Here is a 20,030-nt window from a genome sequence, read left to right as displayed (position 1 = left end):
GTAAAACCTGGCTCAGCTTTCAGTAGTAAAACGACAGATAATACACTCCCCCTTCTGTGCTCCGCTACCAGTGCCGTCTCACTGGCTCTCCAGTCCCTACTTAACTTCACTTCTGGTAGGGGAGTGATGATGACCCAGCACAGAGTCACGTAAGTGCCGTAGCTATTCATCACCTGAAGGGAGCTGGTGATTGACCGCAGCGGTCACACGGCCCTTTTGTCAGGAATGTCACCACTGGATCCCTGGGCCAGTAGTGAAGTCCAGCGGGAATCAGAGAGTTGACAAGATGACAGTCGTGAGGGAGTGCGGAAGGGAGAATATATAATCTGTTATTTTAATGCTGCAAGCTGAGCATGGTTTTACGGAATAGTATGTACCTGGGAAACCCCTTCAACACTTCTATTTTTGAAAGCATTCTTACTTTACAACATTTTTTCTATACCTGCCTAAAACATTTACACAGTACTGTATGCTTGCTCAAATCCTTCTATCATTGCACAGCGCCGTTGCTCAGCTGCTCCATGGTGTGTGGAGCAAGAATGTGCTCCCTCCCCTAATCCTTCTCCATCCAATCACGTGCACTCCTCTGCTATATTAGACATCCTCCCCTCATGGAGGATGCCTAAGCAATTGGTCCCATACCATTGTGATAAAGCTCTCATTTGTACGTTGCTGGTTCTGACCTCTGCCATCGTCATTTGTGCACCAGCCCTGACTCAAGCATGTCTTTTGAGTATGCACCTGTTCAAACCTTCAGGAACCATGCCTCGGCCTAGTGGAGTATCAGCAGCAACCCAAACAGGAATGTCTGTTTAGGTGGCTGCTGTAAAAACGTGGGAACCCCAAAACAAAGCCAGTATACTACTTGGATGGGTTAAACATGAAAACTGAGGTTCTCCAAGTCCTGCAACCACAGTTAGCCCACAGTCAAACCACTGTGCAGCAAGGCGGATCCACATCCGTCTGCCTGACACCTTTGTTCTCTACATGCAATCTCAGACAGGTCAATAATATTGAGATCAGGATGCCCGTTCTTCTTTAAAATAATTTTGTACATATCTATTCCTCCCCAGGCAGTCTAGTTACCACATCTTCACCTCACCTATTTTCTCCTGCCTCCTCCAGTCCCTCAGGTCACATCACTGCAAGCCAGCCGGATCTGTTTCTTTCTTTGACAAAACGTACATTGCTGGCATTCTCCTTCCTGCAAGGAAATGTATGCTACGTCCCCAGTGACGTAGTGTTTGCAGCCTAGCAGAGAATGCCGATCCTCGGCAGCCTGTTTTAGTGCGCATTCGCTAGGTCTCGCCACTAGTGTTCATATAGGGATCAGCACTGCTGGGCAGTCAATGCTTTGTCACGAGTGACATACCGTACATTAACCTGCAAGAAGAAGAATGCTGGCAATGTATGCTTCTTCACAGCTGGCTGGAGGTGACGTGACCCGGGGGACTGGAGGAGCCAGAAGAAGTTCGGTGAGGTGAAGACTGACGGGGGAAGAATAGGTAAGTACAGATTTTTTTGTTTTTTAAATTACAGAACCCCTTTAAGCTCAAGATAGCTGTTAATGACATTGTAAGAGTTTTAGGCAGTTGTGGTAAAAAAGCCACAGTACTGTATATCGCTGCACTCAGCATGCCTGTCACTACCTTAAGCTGGCTTCAGAGTGGGAAGTACAAAGATGATGACAAATTCCCTTTTACAATATAGTAGCAACATTTCAAGACTATGGGAATATTACTAAATTAATTTAGTTTTTTTAATGAAGCAACACATTTAATAAGGTGATACACCTGCACTGTGCCATATGTATCATTTAGAAACCATGAGTCTAAGGCTTCTTTCCCATGAGCGCATATTGGCCGTTTTCACAGCCGGCCGATATGCGCTGTGATCTGATGAATTGGATTCCAATGCATCAGATCAGACGGGAGTATTTGTGAGACATAAAAACGCCCGGCCGGCCAATAGAGCGCCGGTCATTTTTACGTCAGACCCAAAACATAGATCTGGAACTGTGTTTTGGCCAGAATACGTCCAGACGCTGGACGGGCTCCTATGGGAGCCCATGGCAGCGGTCGTAGGTGGGAGGAAGTTTAGCAGCGTGGCTGCTAATCTCTCTCCCTCTGTTCTCCCCTCCGTCCATGCAGGCTGACCTGTCTTCCTCCACTCTCATTCTGTGCAATTGGAGAGGGCGGAGTGGGGGCGGAGCTAAGAGCAGGTCCGCCCCGTCTCCTCCTATTGATGCTATGAACAAGGGCTGGGATGGGGGCGGAGGTAATTGCCCGCCCTCTCCCCGCCCCTTGCCCATAGCCATCAATGGGAGCAAGCGGGGCGGACCGCTGCTTGGCTTCACCCCCGTTCCACCCCCTCCCAATGCACAGAACGAGAGGGGAGGAAGACAGGTGAGCTTGCAATGAGGAAGGAGGGGAAATGGGAGATGGCCTGGTGAGGTCGGTGCATTTGTGCCTGCCTCACCAGGCTATATGAACGGGCGCACAAACGTTTGATTTGTGCGCCCGTTCACCAGATTTTTTACTAACAATGTAGCGTATATCGTCCAGCTGTGAAAACTGCCGGCCGATACGCGCTCGTGTGAAAGAAGCCTAAAACATATTTAAGAATGCAATTAGTAGTCTATGGTAAATTGTAATCTGTATTCTTAAATTATAGCTCCTAACAAACAGAAACAGTAGTTAATAATTTCATACGTGAACGTTATATCTGTACACAGAATAAATTTGAAATTCAGTAAATCCTGTATGTATCTAAGTTATAAAGTACTAACCAATTTCTAATATTTCTAACCTTCATATCTAGGGAGATCCTGGAGGACATGTAACAAAATGAAGCCAGCTGGTTGGCAGCTAGGAGGGCATTCTTCTGGTTTACTTGACAAGCAAGCACCACCTGCATATTTTCTACTCCACATTTATTCAGTAACTTGAAAGGAAATACAAAGTTAAACTGAAGCAAAAGGGAACAATCCCGCTAATTCCAATGCAGTACAACAGTGGAAATAACATTACATCACAGTGTCTTGTTAGTGATCTCAGCTCTAAATATAGAATACAGCCTTCAGCATCATGACTCTACTGACAACATCTAATACTGATAAGTATGTAGCCCAAATCGATACATACTGTAAATGTTGTTTTTCAGCACTTGCCAAAAGATAAAAATCCCTGACTGACAACATAGAAATAGCTGACAGTTGTTGTGGTGGGTAAAACTTAAGCCACGTAATCTTGTGGATATGATACCTTTTAATGGCTAACAAAGATACATGATGTTAGAGCGAGCTTTCACATTTTAGGGTTCTTCATCAGGCTTCTAACAAGACAGACCCAAAGAATCATATAGTATACTGTACATAATAGGCGAGAGACATGGTGGGATAAATTGTTTTTAAAACAATAACAGAACAGGATGAGGGAAGAAAATCCCTTGATTAGTAAACAGATAAGGATGGGCAAGTTTTATGCCCTCTAAATGGACGTTTGTCCAGAGCCTTGGTGATTTATGGTGGCTTACTTATGAAATTATATGCAGTACCACTTTTCACTTTGGAAAACTATGGAATGGGTCTGTCCCTGCCTACTTTTGGGGCAAGAAAGATACAAAAGATGAAAAAAGTGATTCTTAACCCTTTCCAATCTACTGTCTGACGTCTGAAGACATTCTGATTGAAGGCTGTACAGCTTTGATGTTGGAAGACATCCGGCAGGGTATTCTTACTGTATATTACTGACTACTCTGTTTTCGGGGGGCCTCTCCAGCATGTCCCATACCGCAGTATTGGCTCTAGCCAGCAGATGGTGCCATTGTATAATGGCAGAAAGAGAGAGCCCTCTAGGAAACACTGAATCCAAAATTGAATTGCAAAGGGTTAAATAAAATGCTGACAATCTTTTTTCGATATCCTGGGATTAACCCCTTCCAGACAGCATAACGTAAATATATGTCATGCAGTCTTGGAGGCTGGATTGAGTGTACATTCCATACCTGGTGAGTTTCAACTACGAGCTTCGATTGGCTTTAATGATTTAGATGCTTTGGTCAAAGCTGACAGTGTGTCAAAATGGCCAGCCAGAGGGGGGCCCTTCTGCACCACATCAGCTCCATTCTCCCCCAATGCAATTGCAGGGTGCTGATGTGTTAGTATGGCAGCCAGGGGTCTAGTCAAGTGGCCAATGCTGTCATGTATTCAGAGGCGGGATGGGAGCATAAAGTGGCCCCAGTAAAAAATATAAAAGTGGCCCCATGTTGTACCAACGTAGCACCACCATATATGACAATGTTAATTGAGTAAGCAAATAGTGTAACTTGGCTGCTGCTGTTCAGTGTGCATGACCAGCTTTGCAACGCCAATAGGGTAGCCATGCCATGCTGTTTTCATTTTAGAGTGCAGTGATGGAAATCTAATTTATAAGTGTCTTTATTATGGAAAAGGCATAATGCATAAAAGTGTACACATTTTAATCACTGTAATCATATTGACCCACTGAATGAAGGTAACATGCCATTTATATCGTATGGTGATCTGGTGAACCACATGGAAAAAACACTTACAGAATTTCTGGATTTTATTCTAATCCCCCATAAAAAATGAAAAATATATATGTACCTCAAAGTGGGACCATTTGAAAATACAACTCATCTATATATATAAAATTGAATGTATGCGTGTCTGTCTGTGTCTGTGTGTGTGTTTGTCCTTTATGCGCTACTACACCATTCATCCGATCGCCATGAAACTTTGGGAAGTTGTTGAGTACACTCCTGGGAAGATTATAGGCATAGTAAAACTATCCTACGATAAATGGCGCGTGTGTGAGCATCGTCGACAGTTGCGACCCCCCCGCGTAGATCGTTCGATTTCCATCATTGCCACTAATTCTCTCACTTCGCGATGTCATAGAAACGTGAAATTTGGCATGAGCATTGACTATGTCATAAATAGGAAAAGCTAATGGGTCCGAACTCGATTATTCAATTCTATGCGCAAAAGAATTAGCGTCCAAATTTTATGTACGGAATCTAATTTTCTCGCTTCCCAATGTCATGGAAACTTGAAATTTAGCACAAGCATTGATTATGTCATAAATAGGTAAAGTTAATGGGTCCCAACTCGATTATTCAATTCTATGCGCAAAAGAATTGGCGTCCAAATTTTACGTACGGAATCTAATTTTCTCGCTTCCCAATGTCATAGAAACATGAAATTTGGCATGAGCATTGATTATGTCATAAATAGGAAAAGTTAATGGGTCCCAACTCGATTATTCAATTCTATGCGCCAAAGAATTAGCGTCCAAATTTTACGTACGGAATGTAATTTTCTCACATAGAAACTTGAAATTTGGCACGGGCATTGAATATGTCATAAATAGGAAAAGCTAATGGGTCCCAACTCGATTATTCAATTCTAAGCGCAAAACAATTAGCGTCCAAATTTTACGTACGGAATCTAATTCTCTCACTTCCTGATACATATAAATGAATGAATGTCTGTCTGTCCTTTATGCATTACTACACCATTCATCCAATTGCCATGAGACTTTGGGAAGTTGTTGAGTACACTCCTGGGAAGATTATAGGCATAGTACAACTATCCTACGATAGGTGGCGCGCGTGCGAGCATCGTCGACAGTTATGCCCCCCAGACAAAGATCGTTTGATTTCCATCTCAAGCACGAAAGCAAAACGCATTACGAGCAACAGGATGAGTGTTCAACCAGAAAATGATGCATCTGCCGAACGTTTCGCAAGACAATTGCTGGATATTGAGAATGCTGAGGTAAAATGAAAGCTGTGCTGTGATTGGTTGCTATTTCTTATACTGCTGAGGTAACATGAAAGCTGTGCTGTGATTGGTGGCTACTTCTTATACTACTGAGGTTGCATGAAAGCTGTGCTGCGATTCGTTGTTATATATTATACCACTGGGGTAACATGAAAGCTGCGCTGTGATTGGTTGCTATATATAATACCGCAGAGGTAACATGAAAGCTGCGCTGTGATTGGTTGCTATTTTTTTATATTGCTGAGGCAGAATAAAAGTTGCGCTGTGATTGGTTGTTATTTCTTACTGCTGAGGTAACATGAAAGCTGCGCTGTGATTGGTTGTTATATTTTATACTGCTAAGGTAACATGAAAGCTGCGCTGCGATTAGTTGTTGTTATATATTATACCACTGAGGTAACATGAAAGCTGCGCTGTGATTGGTTGTTATCTAGATATATAAAAACGAATGAATGTATGTCTGTCTGTCTTCGCAGCAACGCGCGACGGGTAAGCTAGTACCACATAAAAAACAAGCCATCATACAGCTATGTCGACAAAAAAATAAAAATGTTACTGTTCTTGAAAAAACTCAAAGAAAAAACAATTGCCTGGTCATTGCTGCTACCGCCTATAAATATATGACCTTAATGTTCTATTCATTTATTTCTAGACAATATCTGTTTTTGTGACAACTGTTGTGATTACAATGGAGGGTAGATCTTCAGAGTCAATTAGTGTGGAGGGCCGCAAGGAGCCCCAGTCCAACAGTGCATATTGCTGTAGTCTTAGTTATGTGGGCAGCTCACCTGTATTATACCTTCTCTGGTCAAAAAACTGAACTTTCCTATCTGATTGTCATCAACCTCATGAATGGCCAGCAGTTGTGAAGATGGTGAATATCTTAATGAAGAAATGAAAAGCAACATAAATGTCATTTACACTAAACATAGTATTACTCAGGTGCGAGCATCTTCAAACATACATCGATAGATACTTCTCTCAAACATTCCTATCATCAGAACTGTGTGACAGAGGGAAAAAAATGACATAACACGTGTACACTATTTTTTTTAACTGCCACAATATCTGTAATTCAAGATAAAATCCAATATGACAGAAATAAACAGCAAATATGTAATCTTTTCCCATATACTTATTTATGCTACTCACTGATTGAACCCAAATAAGACACTTCTCACACTGAATTAATGGCTTCTATCAAACATATGTGCAAAAGAATGTTCTCGACATATACGTTTAACAGAGTCTGTGACAGATGTCAACCAATGGCATCTGTCATCAATAAGATGTAATGGGATCCTGTATAATACATATCCATTAAACAGATACTATTCTAGCCTATGTGTGAAAGTTGCCAGTGTTAGGCATTTAAAGCATCCAACACTCAGACTATAATGGCATCAGTTTAACAGCTATGTCATGTAGAGCTATTGAAAAGCTTGTGCTGTATTCATTAAATGGATGCCTGTGACCAATGTTATACAGACATTCACTATTATGGTATCCGTTTAATGGATATTTATTTTTCTACAGGATCTGTCTGTATGGAATAGTAAAAATGGTATTCTTGGCAGACACTGGCCTAAGAGAGGCTAGAAGGGCCTTTGTCTGCTGAATGGAGGTCTATAGACAGTTTATGAAACAGATCACACAAATGCAGTGTGAAAGTAGCCTAAATCAGTTACATTTACTGCCTAATATGCCCTAAGGGCTCTTGCATACTTGCGGTTAAATTTTTTGTGCGTTTTTTCACGCAATATCGCTGCATTTTTTTAACGCGGAGGTCAATATGACTTTAATTTTAAAAACGCATCGCACAAAAAAAAAAATCGCAAAGCAGAAACCTGCAGTTTTTGTGCAGTGCGTTTTTAACATCAGAAAGTCCATTGACCTTTGCGTTAAAAAAATTCAGCGATATTGCGTGAACAAAATGCACAAGGAAAATGCAAGTGTGCAAGAGCCCTTGAGAAAGCATTAAGCTTACTTTCACTATTCAGTAGACCATAAGGATGTTAGGCAATACCAATATTTTAATTGTTCTTTATCAAGATCCAGGACCTATATTATCAGAAAGACTATCCAAAAAAACATTTTTCGTTCACTATAAACAAGGCCAAAGAGCTAAGCTTATGTAGGGTGCATTCACATGAGCATGTGCCGTACATAGGTGTGCACGAAACCGCACACCCACGTACGTGCACAAATGCGTGAATGCAGGTCCGTGCAGCATTGCTTTCAAAATTATATATATATAATATATATATGTACACTCACCTCTCTGCCGCTGCCGTGTAAATGTTCCCCGTGGGGAGTCCCCTTGTCACTGATGTTCTTCCATTGCATTCAATGGGACCGGCACTTCTGCAAGTCCTATTGAAAACAATGGGCTGCCAGCAAGCCCTGCAGGGATTTTCAGGGAAGGGCTTTAAATATAAGCCCATCCCTGAAAATCATCCCTAGAATGGTCACAGCACTCAGCCAATCATAGGCAGCTCTTGGCCATTCACTGAATTCTATGAATGGCCAAGAGCTGCCTGTGATTGGCGGAGTGCTGTGACTAATCACAGGCAGTGCTCAGCTGTCATTTAATGAATGGGTGAGTGCTGCCTGTGATTGGCTGAGCGCTTAGCCAATCAGATACAGCCCTTTCAGTAACAGAGGATTTTAAATCCCCACCTGCTGAATCAGAGTCAGAGCAGTGCAGGGAGAAGACAGGCTGGATGCACCTGAGCCCCGGCAGCTGAGGAAAGGTGAGTATTTATATATATTTTTTAACACATTCTAGGGATGATTTTCAGGGAAGGGCTTATATTTAAAGCCCTTCCCCGAAAATCCCTGCAGGGCTTGCCGGCAGCCCATTGCTTTGAATGGGACTGCAGAAGCATTGGTCCCATTGAAAGCAATGTGAGAATATCGCGATCCTCTGTCACAGCTGTGACAGCTGTGGCAGGGGATTCTTTACTCTCCGCAAGGATGAAAAAATCCTCCGCAACGGCGGCCACAAAATTATTGTTATGTTTTGTTGTGCTGCATTCAAAGTCCTTTGAATGCAGCACAACAAAACATAACAATAATTTTAAAAAACAAACGTTTTTATTCTGCAAAATTTGAAAAACCTAAAAAAATAGAAAAAATGCAAGAACAGGCGCACAAATCTAAAGTTTGTGCCCCCGTTTAGATGGCACGGGCCTGGCGCATATATGGTGAGCCCACAATGCCGTTGGGCATGGGGAGACAGTTTAGCTCTGCTAAGCTGTCTCCATCTTCCCTCCTCCTCGCTGGCTCTCAGCAAGGTGAGGAGGCGGGACCGGGGAGGGGCTTAGGAACTAACTTCGCCTCGTCCTGCGCCTTTCATTGCAAACAGCAAGCAAGGGACCGAGAGGTAGAGAGAAGAGGAAAGAAGTTTAGCAGACACGCTGCTAAACTCCCACCCACCTCCCTTCTCTGGCAGCTCTCATTGGTTCCCATTGGAGTCTATGGCAGCAGTCATATTCCGGCGAGGAAAGATAGTTCCAAGACTATCTTTCCTGCCCGGCGTAAAAGCGCCCAGCGCTACATTGGCTAGCCAGGTGCTTTTATGCTGCGGGAATAAGCCCATTTGATCTGATGCATTGGAATCCAATTAGAGATGAGCGAACCTACTCGGCCACGCCCCTCTTTCGCCCGAGCACCGCGATTTTTGAGTACTTCCGTACTCGGGCGAAAAGATTCGGGGGGCGCCGTGGGTGACTGGGGGGTTGCAGCGGGGAGTGGGGGGGAGAGGGAGAGAGAGAGGGCTCTCCCCTGTTCTCTGCTGCTACCCCCTGCTCCGCCACGCCTCCCCCGCCCTCCGGCACCCCCCGAATCTTTTCATCCGAGTACGGAAGTACTCGAAAATCGCGGTGCTCGATCGAGTAATTACTCGAAACGAGTATATTCGCTCATCTCTAAATCCAATGCATCAGATGGTAGTATATATCGACTGACTGTGACCAGCATAGAACCCAGGCCAGGAGAGAACTAGAAACCCTCCCTAATTGTCCAAGGTGTACACTAATAGCTGACACACCCATCAGAGTCAAAGAAGCCCAAATGCACAATCAGGCTCAAGGCTTATTCCGATGTGCGTATATCGGCCGGGTTTTCACGCCCGGCCAATATACGCTTTCTCTCTCTGCAGGGGGAGCAGGCGGGCCGAGCCGTGAGCAGTGCACTGAGCTCCCGCCCCCTCTCTGCCCTCTCTCCACTGGTCAGCACAATTTGCAATGGGAGAGGGTGGGACGGGGCAGAACCTAGCTCCTTCCTGTCCCGCCCCTCCCATTGCAAACAGTGGCGAGAGGCGGAGAGGGGGCGGGAGCTCAGTGCACTGCTCCTGGCCCAGCCGGCTTCCTCCCCCTGCAGAGAGGGACAGCGTATATCGGCCAGGCGTGAAAATCTGGCCGATATACGTCGGAATAAGCCCTCAAACTGACACAACAATAAGGGCTGGTGATTTTATTACAATAATATCACGAATGGAATCCAAATAGATGTTTACCTGGATATGTTTTCCCCAAAAGAGTTAAATTAATTATTTACTTTTAGTAAGTGAGTTTTGGTTAAAAGGTATTTGTATTGATTGTGATTTTTTTGTCTATTATAAAGTGCAGTTTCTTACATTGCCACAGATTTATAAATTGTATAGAACTACTTTAGAGCCGCATGTTGCCTGTCCATGAGGAAGAAACACGTTTCTATTGAACCATGTTGGATTTAGGGCATCAGGAGCTTCTGTAGCCGGAGCTCCTTTTCACAATATTGTTCCTGCTCATTTCTATTAGGTAGTTCAGGTACTTTTTCTATCTATCCTAATAGTGGGAGAGTTTTACCTGGCGCTGGTGTCCCTTACACATATAAACAGCACTTCCCACATGGATTTCATTTCATCACCGGTGAGACAATATTGATATTATTGCTTAGAATTTCACCTCTCCTCTTAAACTTTATAATTGCTTTTATTATTATTTTACCACCACGGAGCACCTTTTTATGCTTTTATGCTACTGTGGCCTGTTGTAATGGATTCTTATTAGAGATGAGCGAACGTGTTCTTCCGAGCTTGATATTCGTGCGAATATTAGGGTGTTCGGGATGTTCGTTATTCGTAACGAACACCATGCGGTGTTCTGGTTATTTTCACTTCCTTCCCTGAGACGTTAGCGCGCTTTTCTGGTCAATTGAAAGACAGGGAAGGCATTACAACTTCCCCCTGTGACGTTCAAGCCCTATACCACCCCCCTGCTGTGAGTGGCTGGGAAGATCAGGTGTCACCCGAACATAAAAGTCGGCCCCTCCCGCGGTTCGCCTCAGATGCGGTGTGAGTTAGATGAGGGACAGTGCTGTTTGTACCGGAGCTGCTGTAGGGAAAGAATTGGTAGTTAGTGTAGGCTTCAAGACCCCCCAAAGGTCCTTATTAGGGCCACTGATAGCTGTGTGTTGGCTGCTGTTAGCAGTGGGAATTTTTTTTTTCTCAAAATCGGCTCTGCAGAGCGTTGCACCTGGCATTAGGGACAGAAGTGCTGCATAGGCAGGGAGAGTGTTAGGAGTGAGTGTAGCCTTCAAGAACCTCAACGGTCCTTTCTAGGGCCATATTTATCCGTGTGCAGTACTGTCCAGGCTGCTGTTAGCTGTGCTGCATTTTTTTTTGCTTCTCAAAATCGCCTCTGCAGACCATTGCACCCTCCATTGATACTGCAGGGAAAGAATTGTATAGGCAGGGCGACAACACAGTTATTATTCATTGAATATACGCAGTGCTGCCTTTTGGTGCCAAAAAACTGAAAACAAATCTATTTGTCCAGCCTCTGTCTGTCCTAAGGGCTGTGGACACGTGTGAGCTGCGTGAACAACATTGCTAAATCAGACGCACCCAGCTACGCTTTACTGCTGGCTTCGCCATTTGCTTTCCTTAATTGGGAAAAAAATACCTGCTCTCCAAGAGTTATAATAACTCTGCTACCCTCACGTTCTGTGACACATAAGCAGGGACACAGCACAGTTATTAAACTTCTCATGTTCATTGAATATACGCAGTGCTGCCTTTTGGTGGAAAAAAACTGAAAACAAATCTATTTGTCCAGCCTCTGTCCGTCCTAAGGGCGGTGGACACGTGTGAGCTGCGTGAACAACATTGCTAAATCAGACGCACCCAGCTACGCTTTACTGCTGGCTTCGCCATTTGCTTTCCTTAATTGGGAAAAAAATACCTGCTCTGCCAGAGTTATAATAACTCTGCTACCCTCACGTTCTGTGACACATAAGCAGGGACACAGCACAGTTATTAAACTTCTCATGTTCATTGAATATACGCAGTGCTGCCTTTTGGTGGAAAAAAACTGAAAACAAATCTATTTGTCCAGCCTCTGTCCGTCCTAAGGGCGGTGGACACGTGTGAGCTGCGTGAACAACATTGCTAAATCAGACGCACCCAGCTACGCTTTACTGCTGGCTTCGCCATTTGCTTTCCTTAATTGGGAAAAAAATACCTGCTCTCCAAGAGTTATAATAACTCTGCTACCTTCACGTTCTGTGACACATTAGCAGGGACACAGCACAGTTATTAAACTTAGATAATTCATTCACTAGAGGCAGTGGGGCCTTTCGTTTTCTAAAAAGGGCAAAAATTATATTTGGCCTGCAGTCTTGCGCCAATTTATTTCCTGCCTGTGAAATCAAATCACTGGTAATACAGCATGCTGAGGGGTAGGGGTAGGCCTAGAGGACGTGGACGCGGCCGAGGACGCGGAGGGCCAAGTCAGGGTGTGGGCACAGCCCGAGCTCCTGATCCCGGTGTGTCGCAGCCGACTGCTGCGCGATTAGGAGAGAGGCACGTTTCTGGCGTCCCCACATTCATCGCCCAATTAATGGGTCCACGCGGGAGACGGTTATTAGAAAATGAGCAGTGTGAGCAGGTCCTGTCCTGGATGGCAGAAAGTGCTTCGAGCAACCTATCGTCTACCCGCAGTTCTGCGCCGTCCACTGCTGCCAATCCGAATCCTCTGTCTGCTGCTCCTCCTTCCTCCCAGCCTCCTCACTCCACTACAATAACACCTGCTCAGGAGCGGGAACACTCCCAGGAACTGTTCTCGGGCCCCTGCTTAGATTGGGCAGCAGCGGTTCCTCTCCCACCAGAGGAGTTTATCGTCACTGATGCCCAACCATTCGAAAGTTCCCGGGGTCCGGGGGAAGAGGCTGGGGACTTCCGCCAACTGTCTCAACAAATTTCTGTCGGTGAGGAGGACGATGACGATCAGACACAGTTGTCTTGCAGTGAGGTAGTAGTAAGGGCAGTAAGTCCGAGGGAGCAGCGCACAGAGGATTCGGAGGAAGAGCAGCAGGATGATGAGGTGACTGACCCCACCTGGTGTGCAACGCTTACTCAGGAGGACAGGTCTTCAGAGGGGGAGTCAAGGGCATCAGCAGGGCAGGTTGCAAGAGGCAGTGCGGTGGCCAGGGGTAGAGGCAGGGCCAGACCGAATAATCCACCAACTGTTTCCCAAAGCGCCCCCTCGCGCCATGCCACCCTGCAGAGGCCGAGGTGCTCTAAGGTCTGGCAGTTTTTCACAGAGACGCCTGACGACCGACGAACAGTGGTGTGCAACCTTTGTTGCGCAAAGCTCAGCCGGGGAGCCAACACCAACAGCCTCACCACCACCACCATGCGCAGACATATGATGGCCAAGCACCCCACAAGGTGGGACGAAGGCCGTTCACCGCCTCCGGTTTGCACCCCTGCCTCTCCCCCTGTGCCCCAACCTGCCACTGAGATGCAACCCCCCTCTCAGGACACAGGCACTACCGCCTCATGGCCTGCACCCACACCCTCATCTCCGCTGTCCTCGGCCCCATCCAGCAGTGTAGTTCAGCGCACCGTTCAGCCGTCGCTTGCGCAAGTGTTCGAGCGCAAGCGCAAGTACGCCGCCACGCACCCGCACGCTCAAACGTTAACCGTCCGCATAGCAAAATTCATCAGCCTTGAGATGCTGCCGTATAGGGTTGTGGAAACTGAGTCCTTCAAAAGTATCATGGAGGCGGCGGCCCCGCGCTACTCAGTTCCCAGTCGCCACTACTTTTCCCGATGTGCCGTCCCAGCCCTGCACGACCACGTCTCCCGCAACATTGTGCGCGCCCTCACCAACGCGGTTACTGCCACGGTCCACTTAACTACGGACACGTGGACAAGCACAGGCGGGCAGGGCCACTACATCTCCCTGACGGCACATTGGGTGAATTTAGTGGAGGCTGGGACAGAGTCAGAGCCTGGGACCGCTCACGTCCTACCCACCCCCAGAATTGCGGGCCCCAGCTCGGTGGTGGTATCTGCGGAGGTGTATGCTTCCTCCACTAAAGCACCCTCCTCCTCCTCCTCCTCTGTCTCGCAATCAAGATGTGTTAGCAGCAGCATGTCGCCAGCAGTCGGTGTCGCGCGGTGTGGCAGCACAGCGGTGGGCAAGCGTCAGCAGGCCGTGCTGAAACTACTCAGCTTAGGCGATAAGAGGCACACGGCCCACGAACTGCTGCAGGGTCTGACACAGCAGACCGACCGCTGGCTTGCGCCGCTGAGCCTCCAACCGGGCATGGTCGTGTGTGACAACGGCCGTAACCTGGTGGCGGCTCTGCAGCTCGGCAGCCTCACGCACGTGCCATGCCTGGCCCACGTCTTTAATTTGGTGGTTCAGCGGTTTCTGAAAAGCTACCCACGCTTGTCAGACCTGCTCGTAAAGGCGCGCCGGCTCTGCGCACATTTCCGCAAGTCCCACACGGACGCTGCCACCCTGCGCACCCTGCAACATCACTTTAAGCTGCCAGTGCACCGACTGCTGTGCGACGTGCCCACACGGTGGAACTCTACGCTCCACATGTTGGCCAGGCTCTATGAACAACGTAGAGCTATAGTCGAATACCAACTCCAACATGGGCGGCGCAGTGGGAGTCAGCCTCCTCAATTCCTTTCAGAAGAGTGGGCCTGGTTGGCAGACATCTGCCATGTCCTTGGTAATTTTGAGGAGTCTACCCAGGTGGTGAGCGGCGATGCTACAATCATTAGCGTCACCATTCCTCTGCTATGCATCTTGAGAAATTCCCTGCAAACCATAAAGGCAGCTGCTTTGTGCTCGGAAACGGGGGCGGGGGAAGACAGTATGCCGCTGGATAGTCAGGGCACCCTCCTGTCTATTTCTCAGCGCATACAGGAGGAGGAGGAGGAGCATGAGGAGGATGAGGAGGAGGGGGAAGAGACAGCTTGGGCCACTGCTGACGGTACACCGGCTGATTGCCTGTCATCCTTTCAGCGTGTATGGCCTGAGGAGGAGGAGGAGGAGGAGGAGGAGGAGGAGGAGGAGGAGGAGGAGGAGGAGGAGGATCCTGAAAGTGATCTTCCTAGTTACGACAGCCATGTGTTGCGTACAGGTACCCTGGCACACATGGCTGACTTCATGTTAGGATGCCTTTCTCGTGACCCTCGCGTTGCACGCATTCTGGCCACGACGGATTACTGGGTGTACACACTGCTCGATCCACGGTATAAGGAGAACCTGCCCACTCTGATTCCCGAAGAGGAAAGGGGTTCGAGAGTGTTGCTATACCACAGGACCCTTGCGGACAAGCTGATGGTAAAATTCCCAGCCGACAGCGCTAGTGGCAGAAGGCGCAGTACCGAGGGCAAGGTAGCAGGGGATGTGCGTAGATCGAGCAGCATGTACATCCCAGGCAGTGCAACAGTCTTTAAGGGCCTGGCCAGCTTTATGGCTCCCCACCAAGACTGTGTCACCGCTCCCCAGTCACGGCTGAGTCGGCGGGAGCACTGTAAAAGGATGGTGAGGGAGTACGTAGCGGATCGCACGACCATCCTTGGTGACGCCTCTGCCCCCTACAACTACTGGGTGTCGAAGCTGGACACGTGGCCTGAACTAGCGCTGTATGCCCTGGAGGTGCTTGCTTGTCCTGCGGCTAGCGTCTTGTCGGAGAGGGTGTTTAGTGCGGCTGGGGGAATCATCACCGATAAGCGTAGCCGCTTGTCAACCGACAGTGCCGACAGGCTAACACTCATGAACAAAGGCTGGATTTCGCCAGACTTCTGTTCTCCACCAGCGGACAGCAGCGATACGTAAGCAATACGTAGGCTGCACCCGCGGATGGAAGCTACGTTCTCTCTCACCATCCAAAACGGGGACATTTCTGCTTCATCAATCTGTGTCTAATATTCCTCCTCCTCCTCCTGCTCCTCCTCCTGAAACCTCACGTAATCACGCTGAACGGGCAATTTTTCTTAGGGCCACAAGGCTCACTCAAATAATTTTTCTGAACAATTTTTATAAGTTTCAATGCGCTTAAAAGCGTTGGAACTTTAACTTGAACCAATTTTTCGTTACACTGGGCTGCCTCCAGGCCTAGTTACCACTTAAGCCACATTAACCAAAGCGATTCACCTGCCATCTTGGTTGGGCATGGCCAATTTTTACTGAGGTACATTAGTACTGTTGGTACACCAATTTTTTGGGGCCCTCACCTACAGTGTAATCATAGTAATTTCTATGTTCTTCGCCTGCACTCATGGTACAGAAAGGTGTGTGGGGTTGGCCTACAGTTTAGCTACATAAATGTAACTTGTGCCTTGGCTATACTAAGGCTACTGAAATGGAACGAAGACTGCGCTCCCGCTATACTGCTGCTTCAGAATTGTTAATGGGGCCTGTCCTGAGTGCTACTATTGCTTACATGGAACGAAGACTGCGCTCCCGCTATACTGCTGCTTCAGAATTGTTAATGGGGCCTGTCCTGAGTGCTACTATTGCTTACATGGAACGAAGACTGCGCTCCCGCTATACTGCTGCTTCAGAATTGTTAATGGGGCCTGTCCTGAGTGCTACTATTGCTTACATGGAACGAAGACTGCGCTCCCGCTATACTGCTGCTTCAGAATTGTTAATGGGGCCTGTCCTGAGTGCTACTATTGCTTACATGGAACGGACACGTGGAGAGGACACGTAGTGCCTCAAAAACATCCCCCTCCTCCTCCAACAGGGAAAACATTGTTGGCAAATGCCTTTGCATTGGTTCGTCTGGTGGCAGTCCAAGAATTTCACCTTTACCGACACAACAAGAGAGCCCCCACACCATCCCCCCGCCACGGCCCACTTAATCCTGGCCACATTCCGAAAACCAACAAAATACAACCGTGCTACTAGGTCCGCAGTCACCACCACATTACCACCAACGCGGTTACTGTTAAGGTGCATATAACCACGGACACGTGGAGAGGACACGTAGTGCCTCAAAAACATCCCCCTCCTCCTCCAACAGGGAAAACATTGTTGGCAAATGCCTTTGCATTGGTTCGTCTGGTGGCAGTCCAAGAATTTCACCTTTACCGACACAACAAGAGAGCCCCCACACCATCCCCCCGCCACGGCCCACTTAATCCTGGCCACATTCCGAAAACCAACAAAATACAACCGTGCTACTAGGTCCGCAGTCACCACCACATTACCACCAACGCGGTTACTGTTAAGGTGCATATAACCACGGACACGTGGAGAGGACACGTAGTGCCTCAAAAACATCCCCCTCCTCCTCCAACAGGGAAAACATTGTTGGCAAATGCCTTTGCATTGGTTCGTCTGGTGGCAGTCCAAGAATTTCACCTTTACCGACACAACAAGAGAGCCCCCACACCATCCCCCCGCCACGGCCCACTTAATCCTGGCCACATTCCGAAAACCAACAAAATACAACCGTGCTACTAGGTCCGCAGTCACCACCACATTACCACCAACGCGGTTACTGTTAAGGTGCATATAACCACGGACACGTGGAGAGGACACGTAGTGCCTCAAAAACATCCCCCTCCTCCTCCAACAGGGAAAACATTGTTGGCAAATGCCTTTGCATTGGTTCGTCTGGTGGCAGTCCAAGAATTTCACCTTTACCGACACAACAAGAGAGCCCCCACACCATCCCCCCGCCACGGCCCACTTAATCCTGGCCACATTCCGAAAACCAACAAAATACAACCGTGCTACTAGGTCCGCAGTCACCACCACATTACCACCAACGCGGTTACTGTTAAGGTGCATATAACCACGGACACGTGGAGAGGACACGTAGTGCCTCAAAAACATCCCCCTCCTCCTCCAACAGGGAAAACATTGTTGGCAAATGCCTTTGCATTGGTTCGTCTGGTGGCAGTCCAAGAATTTCACCTTTACCGACACAACAAGAGAGCCCCCACACCATCCCCCCGCCACGGCCCACTTAATCCTGGCCACATTCCGAAAACCAACAAAATACAACCGTGCTACTAGGTCCGCAGTCACCACCACATTACCACCAACGCGGTTACTGTTAAGGTGCATATAACCACGGACACGTGGAGAGGACACGTAGTGCCTCAAAAACATCCCCCTCCTCCTCCAACAGGGAAAACATTGTTGGCAAATGCCTTTGCATTGGTTCGTCTGGTGGCAGTCCAAGAATTTCACCTTTACCGACACAACAAGAGAGCCCCCACACCATCCCCCCGCCACGGCCCACTTAATCCTGGCCACATTCCGAAAACCAACAAAATACAACCGTGCTACTAGGTCCGCAGTCACCACCACATTACCACCAACGCGGTTACTGTTAAGGTGCATATTACCAGTCTGACTGGGGCATGCAGACACCTTGACAGAATGAATAGTGTGTGGCACATAGCTTCCCCATTGCTATGCCCACGTGTGCAGCTCCTGATGGCGGTGGCACAGGATTCTATTTCTCATTGCTTCTGTACAGCATTGTGGGCTATCGCCCCGCCCCTATTAAAGAGGGTCGCTGCCTAGCCGTGCCAACCCTCTGCAGTGTGTGCCTGCGGTTCCTCCTCATGGCAGACGCACTTCTAAATAGACATGAGTGTGGCGTGGCATGAGGGCAGCTGAAGGCTGCGCAGGGACACTTTGGTGTGCGCTGTGGGGGGGAGGGGGGGCGGTTGGGCAGCATGTAACCCAGGAGAAGTGGCAGTGGAGTGTCATCCAGGCAGTGATTGTGCTTTGTTGTAGCTAGTGTGGTGCTTAGCAAAGGTATGCCATGCTAATGAGGGCTTTTCAGAAGTAAAAGTTGTTGGGAGGGGGGGGGGGCCCACTCTTGCCGGTATTGTGGCTTAATAGTGGGACCTGTGAACTTGAGATGCAGCCCAACATGTAGCCCCTCGCCTGCCCTATCCGTTTCTGTGTCATTCCCATCACTTTGTTGAATTGCCCAGATTTTCACACATGAAAACCTTAGCGAGCATCGGCGAAATACAAAAATGCTCTGGTCGCCCATTGACTTCAATGGGGTTCGTTGTTCGAAACGAACCCTCGAGCATCCCGGGAAGTTCGTTCCGAATAACGAACACCCGAACATTTTGGTGTTCGCTCATCTCTAATTCTTATGCATACTGAAGTTTTGGACTAGCAGTATTACTGTTGATTACTACTCACTTCTTTCACCTGTTTGCACACTGAATTGATGTTATAATTAGCATACTGTTATGAGTAATTTTCGGTTCACTTAATCCTCACTGGATCAAACCCGCATATGATATTCATGCTCAAACAGGATTTATGATAATTAGAATTTTCTCTTTACGAGTATAGGTAAAGTAATTTACATGTAAATACAAAGCACCATAGAAGTGACAACAAGTGAGAAATGAATACCTCTGATGGCAGACTCTGAGGCACTGTATCAACCACGTTCCAGGAGATAGCCACATAGGACATGGGGAAATATAATACTTCAAAGCCATAACTAAGCTATGTTTTGCTGATCAAGGAGTTCAGCGCCAAGATTATTAGCCTCAGGCACCAGAGAACTCAATTATGTCTGAAATTATAAATATTCTCCCCACGTTTGGTGTCTGTAGTATAAACTGGTAAAAAATGCTTTTGGACATGATGGTCATATTATCTCCATATGAGATACTCCTGAGGAGAAACGGCATAGGTAAAATGATGTTATGCAACTGTCTCTATTTTAAATGTGATTAGCCATTCCCTTCTCACATGACCAAAAGTGGGGTTAAGGTGATCTAGCTGGGACCCTTTAAAAAAATCAATACCAAGTGATACCCATTGTTAGACATAGGGAGATGCAACCCAGCTTTGCAATTCAGCCCAACTCTATGCAGATTTCTTCATTGGATCTGCTGTTCCCTTTTTATGTTATAACTGTTTTGCTGCTTGTA

General features: G+C 47.3%; 1 protein-coding gene across 1 annotated transcript in view; it reads right to left on the bottom strand.

Moving 5' to 3' along the window:
• Window positions 1–20,030, bottom strand: part of LOC136632605 (uncharacterized) — a 184,460-nt gene that overhangs the window by 89,180 nt on the left and 75,250 nt on the right. The window contains exons 22-23 of the mRNA XM_066607610.1: window positions 6,595–6,688; window positions 2,809–2,943 (exon numbers count right to left, since the gene is read on the bottom strand). Coding sequence (XP_066463707.1) covers window positions 2,809–2,943; window positions 6,595–6,688 — 229 coding nt within the window. The remainder of the gene's footprint in view (window positions 1–2,808; window positions 2,944–6,594; window positions 6,689–20,030) is intronic.

Source organism: Eleutherodactylus coqui, chromosome 1 (genome assembly GCF_035609145.1).
Source record: "Eleutherodactylus coqui strain aEleCoq1 chromosome 1, aEleCoq1.hap1, whole genome shotgun sequence".
Taxonomy (NCBI): Eukaryota; Metazoa; Chordata; class Amphibia; order Anura; family Eleutherodactylidae; genus Eleutherodactylus; species Eleutherodactylus coqui.
The sequence above is the reverse complement of the archived record's forward strand: the minus strand, read 5'-3'. Positions and strand labels throughout refer to the sequence as shown.